Source organism: Rhincodon typus, chromosome 1, assembly GCF_021869965.1.
Source record: "Rhincodon typus isolate 14 chromosome 1, sRhiTyp1.1, whole genome shotgun sequence".
Taxonomy (NCBI): Eukaryota; Metazoa; Chordata; class Chondrichthyes; order Orectolobiformes; family Rhincodontidae; genus Rhincodon; species Rhincodon typus.
The window spans coordinates 101,090,951-101,096,389 of record NC_063332.1 but is presented as its reverse complement, the minus strand read 5'-3'; the positions used below and the strand labels follow the sequence as shown (position 1 = coordinate 101,096,389).

General features: G+C 40.3%; 1 protein-coding gene across 1 annotated transcript in view; it reads left to right on the top strand.

The window, feature by feature from the left end:
• Nucleotides 1-5,439, top strand: part of LOC109917363 (cytoplasmic polyadenylation element-binding protein 2) — a 98,200-nt gene that overhangs the window by 24,915 nt on the left and 67,846 nt on the right. Inside the window, exon 3 of the mRNA XM_048603171.1 lies at nt 441-491. Coding sequence (XP_048459128.1) covers nt 441-491 — 51 coding nt within the window. The remainder of the gene's footprint in view (nt 1-440; nt 492-5,439) is intronic.

Sequence of the window (5,439 nt, the reverse complement as noted above, 5' to 3'; positions counted from 1 at the left end):
AGAATCCCTCTCTCATGATATTGTGGGTCTACCTGTAGAATATGGACATAAGTGGCTCAAGAAGACAGTTCACTACTGAGGGAAATTTAGGGATGAATAGTAAAAGCTGGCCTAATCAACAACACCTACATCCCATGAATGAATGAAAAGAGCAGAAGCCATTGAAGGAGATTTGTTTTGTTGCTAATATTTTAAAAATAGTGATGGAACTCGGCTGGATAACAACAGTGCGTGTGATAGCTTAGTTTTATTACAATTCTGAAGGACATAATTTATTGGAAATCACTTTGAGGTGACTGAGGTTATGAAAGGGGTTTCATAAAAGCAAGAATTTTTCTTTGCTTTTTTTAAAAGTTAATGTTGCAATGCCCTCACTTGTATTTTCAACAATAGTCTTTCTTTCAGAAATCTTTAATTTTAATTTGTCTTACTCATTTCAGGTCGTTTAGGATATCCACATCCAGGAACTGACAATTTTCTAATGATCAATGGTAGGTTTTAAATGAGTAATACTTACTCCTTTCACTGCTATTATCAAAATACTTCAGTCCACTTGCACCAATGGGTAGAATGTCAGGCTTGAGATGGAATCATCAGTTAGTAAAAAATGTATAAGGCAATGGCCTAATTTTAATATCAAATAGATAATTGGTTTAATTTTGTTATTCATTATTAAGAATATCCCCCTCTAATTTCTGTAATTTCATCTTCGTCCGGTAACATGATATGCAGTAACAATAATACCAAATAGTGTGAGAAGCATTGAATGCAGTAAGCGTTTGATATTGCATCACTGACCAGTTTAGCCATTGTTGTGATTTTGAGGTCCAATTATACGATCGCAGTCTTATGTGGATGCAATTGCATTCTTTCATTTCATATAATCCTAGAAGTAATTTTAATTCTGCCAGCTCTTTAGTCGGGTTTGTACAAGAACAATCAGTACTGCCACTTATATCATCTAGCCTATTGTAACCGTGTTATATTCTGATGCATTTTGGAACATGCCTTCTATTACCTTTGCAAGTAGTAAAAGGATAAATTAATATAAAACTGTGTGCCAACAAGTTCATAAGAATAGAACTAACTTGTACTTGCTCAGTGTGCAGTTTGATGCACACAATATGGTTTATTTTAGTAGTTTTGTGCAACTAGAAATATAACTGCCCATTTCATAAGTCAGTAACACTCAAGTAGGGAAGTATATCCCCTTACTTTGAGGTATTAGTCTGCACAGATATTTACTTGTGCTTTATGCAGTTGTGTCAAAGAAACTTCCTGTACTGTGAAATAAATTTTTTTCAAGATCGTTGAGTATCTTTAATGTCTTGGATCGAGAAACCTTGAAGTATACTATGCTTCAAAAATTAGTGACTTTTCCATGTCATTAGGTGAGCCTGTGCCATTACTGTTTGATATAAATGGCATTTGGCATTGTTATTACAGCTATTCAATGTAAAAACCCAGCCTAAGGGGTTGGGCTAAAACTGAAAAATCCCATAGTCCTTTAGTCATATCCATGTATAAATAATGTTTTCGCTTTGTAGTTTTGAACTTTCAAAAGGTTTGCTCTCTGGGTATTATTCACTTACCTACCCTGAATATATCTAGGAATGGAGGAAATAGGAGCAGCAGTAGACCATTCGGCCTGCCTAGCCTGGTCCTTCATGCAAAAAAAATCATTTATACCTATGCCATTATTCACCACTATCCCTGGGTGCTCTGTCATTGATATCCAAAAATCCATTAATCTCTTTCATTTTTGTTTTATCTTGAGCATTTTCAATGATTGAACTTCCACGGGCCACTTAGGCTCAGAATTCCAAAGATTCACAACCCTTTCAATGAAGAAATTCCTTCCATCTCAGTCTTAAATCAATTTCAGGCTCAGAATAAGGGTATCTCCTACGTCTAGTCTCCTCAACCAGGGAAAGCATCTTATCCACACCTACACTGCCCCATGCTGTAAGAATTTAAGTTTCTAGATGTTGTATGACTCCTTGTAAACTAAAGCATTACTTCATACAGCATCATATTGGATACATCACAGGAGATGTTAGTATGCACAGCAGAGCAAGGAACAAGAGTAGACCGCTCGGTCGTTCGCACCTACTCTGCTATTTGATAAGATGGCTGATCATGGTTCATTCAATGTGCTTGATTATCACCAATAATCTTTAACACCCTTGGAAATCAAAAATATGCCTGTGCCTTAAAAATATTTAAAGATTCTGCATCTGCTTTTTGAAGAAAGGGGATTCCAAAGATACTCTTATTCCTGTGAGAGAGAATACCTCCTTTTCTCTGTCTTAAATGGATGACCCCTTATTTTTAAACTCTGACCCCTGGTTCTAGATTTCCCACAAGAGGAATCATCCTTTCAACACCTACCTCTTCAAGTTTGCTCAGGATCTTGTGTGTTTCAAGTAGATCACCTCGGAGTCTTCTAAACTCCGGAGGTTGCAGCCTTAGCCTGTCAAGCTGTTTCTCATAAGGCAGTCTGCCGATCACAGGTATTAGTCAAGTAAACCTTGTCTGAACTGCTTTTAATACATTAACATCCTTTCAAAGATGCATTAACCAGTACTGTATACAGTACTCCAGATGTGGTCTCACCAATGACCTGTATAACTAAAGCATAACCTTCCTACTCTTGCATTCAATTTCACTCAATAAAACATAACATTCTGTTAGCATTATTAATTACTTGCTGTACTTGCATACTAATCTTCTATAATTAAAGCACTAGGTCACCTAGATTTCTCTGCATCTCCGACCTTTGCAATATAAGTGGTGAGCTATTTAGCATACCTTTTTTTAAATTCTTTTGTACCAAAGTGGGCAATTGCACATTTCCAACATTGTACTCCATTTGCCAGATCTTTCTCCACTCACTTAGCCTACGTATATCCCTTTTGTAGGCTCCTTCTGTCCGCTTTATACACTAAAGTTTTAGCAAAGATTTTCAGCTCAGGTGAGGTTGTTGACTTGCTCACCGAGCTGGCTTGTTTTCGTTCAGACGTTTTATCACCATGCTAGGTAACATCGTCAGTGAGGCCTCCGATGAAGCAATGTTGTTCTACTCCGCTTGGAATTTATACTGTCTGGTCCATTATGGTGAGTCGTATCATTTCCAGTTTTGTTCTGTATGGGTTTGTATATGGGGTCCAATTCTATATGTTTGATTGCATTACGGGTGGAGAATTCCCGTGCGTGTCTGTTTGGCTTGGGCTACTATGGTTACCTTGCCCCAGTTAAACTGATGGCCTTCATTGTCTGAGTGTACTGATATTAAGGAAAGATTGTCGTGCTGTTTTGCTGCTAGTTGATGTTCATGTATTCTGATGGCTAGTTTCCTTCCTGCTTGTCCGTTGTAATGTTTGTGGCAGTCGTTGCATTGTATTTTCTAAACCACGTTGGTTCTGCATGTTGTGTGAATGGGGTCTTTAATCCTTGAGTGTTTGTCATAGAGTGGCTGTGGGCTTGTGTGCAACCATGATTCTTCATAGTTTTGGGAGTCTTGCTGTCAGTTCTGATATGTTCTTGGTGTAGGGCAGTGTGGCCAGTGTGTTAGGGTGCACTGTGTCCTCCTGTTGTCTGTTTAGCAGGCATCTGTGGATGAAGTTGCGGGGATATCTGTTTGTAGTGAGGATTTTGTATAGGTGCTCTTCCTCTTTCCTGCAAAGTTCCGAGTATTGCAGTGTGTCGTGTCACGTTTAAATAGTGTGCTAATGCAGTTTTGTTTGTAGATGTTGGATGAACACTCTGCATTTCTGTGGGCTTCCTAAAGTACACAAAGCAGACATCCCCCTTAGGCCAAGCAGCATCATAGGAGCAAAGGCTGCTTGGCCTGCTGTGTTCATCCAGCTCTGCACCTTGTGGTCTCGGATTCTCCAGCATCTGCAGTTCCTACTATCTCTGATCCTCCTTAGACCCATTGTTTCCCTACCAGGCACAGCTTTACACAAACTGACCAAGGACCTTCAATAGAGAATGATACACCTAGTCAATGGATCACCCCATTCCAGTTACTAGAGGAAGCAGCAACGCAGACCAGCGCCATCAGCAATGATAACACACTTAAACTATTAGACCTGTGCCTCACCACACATTTTCGTCTTTTAATGGTCAAATATACAAACAGATCAATGGTACACCAATGGTGTCACCCATCTCCGGACTCCTTGCAGAAGCAGTCCTGCGAAGCGTAGAACACACTCCCCTCCCCCACATTCAACCTAAACTGTGGATCCGGTGTGTAGACGGCATATTTGTTGTTATTAACTGCAACAGATTAGAAGAGACCCGCCACCTCATCAACAGTGTATTTGCAGGGATTAAATTCGCAAGGGAAGAAAGCAACAGTTAACTTCCGTTTCTGGATGTTAAAGTTGAGCATATGACCAGGGAGTTCCAAACCTCAATATACAGAAAAGCAACCCACACTGATCAAATCCTCAACTTCTGCAGCAACCACCCCAAAGTCCACAAACAAGCCTGCATTAGCACACTATTTAAACAGCCCAGGACACACTGCAACACTCCGGAACTACACAGGAAAGAGGAAGAGCACCTATACAAAATGTTCTCTATGAACGAATATCCCTGCAGTTTCATCTGCAGGTGCCCACTAACAGACAACAACAGGAGGACACAGTATACCGTAACACACTGGCCACGCTGTCCTACATCAAGAACATATCAGAACTGACAGCAAGACTCCTAAGACCACTAGGAATCATGGTAGCCACACAAGCCCACAGCCACTCTACGACAAACACTCGCTCACAAGGATTAAAGACTCCATTCCCACAACATGCAGAACCAACATGGTTTACAAAATACCATGCACTGACTGCCATGAACATTACATCGGACAGACAGGAAGGAAACTAGCCATCAGAATACATGAACATCAGCTAGCTGCAAAACGACACGACAAACTTTCCTTAATATCGGTACACTCAGGCAATGAAGGTCAACAGCTTAACTGGGACAAGGTAACCATAGTAGCCCAAGCCAAGCATAGACACGCATGGGAATTCCTAGAAACATGGTTCTCCACCCATAATGCAATTAACAATCATATAGAGTTGGACCTCATATACAAACTCATACAGATCAAAACCGGAAATGACAGTACTCGCTATAACAAGACCAGACAGTATAAATTCCAAGCAGAGTAGAACAACATCACTTCTTCGAAGACCTCACTGATGATGTCACCGAGAATGGTGAACATAGAACATAGAACATTACAGCGCAGTACAGGCCCTTCGGCCCTCGATGTTGCGCCGACCTGTGAAACCAATCTGAAGCCTATCTAACCTAAACTATTCCGTTATCATCCATATGTTTATCCAGTGACCATTTAAATGCCCTGAAAGTTGGCGAGTCTACTACTTTTGCAGGCAGGGCATTCCACGCCCTTACTACTCT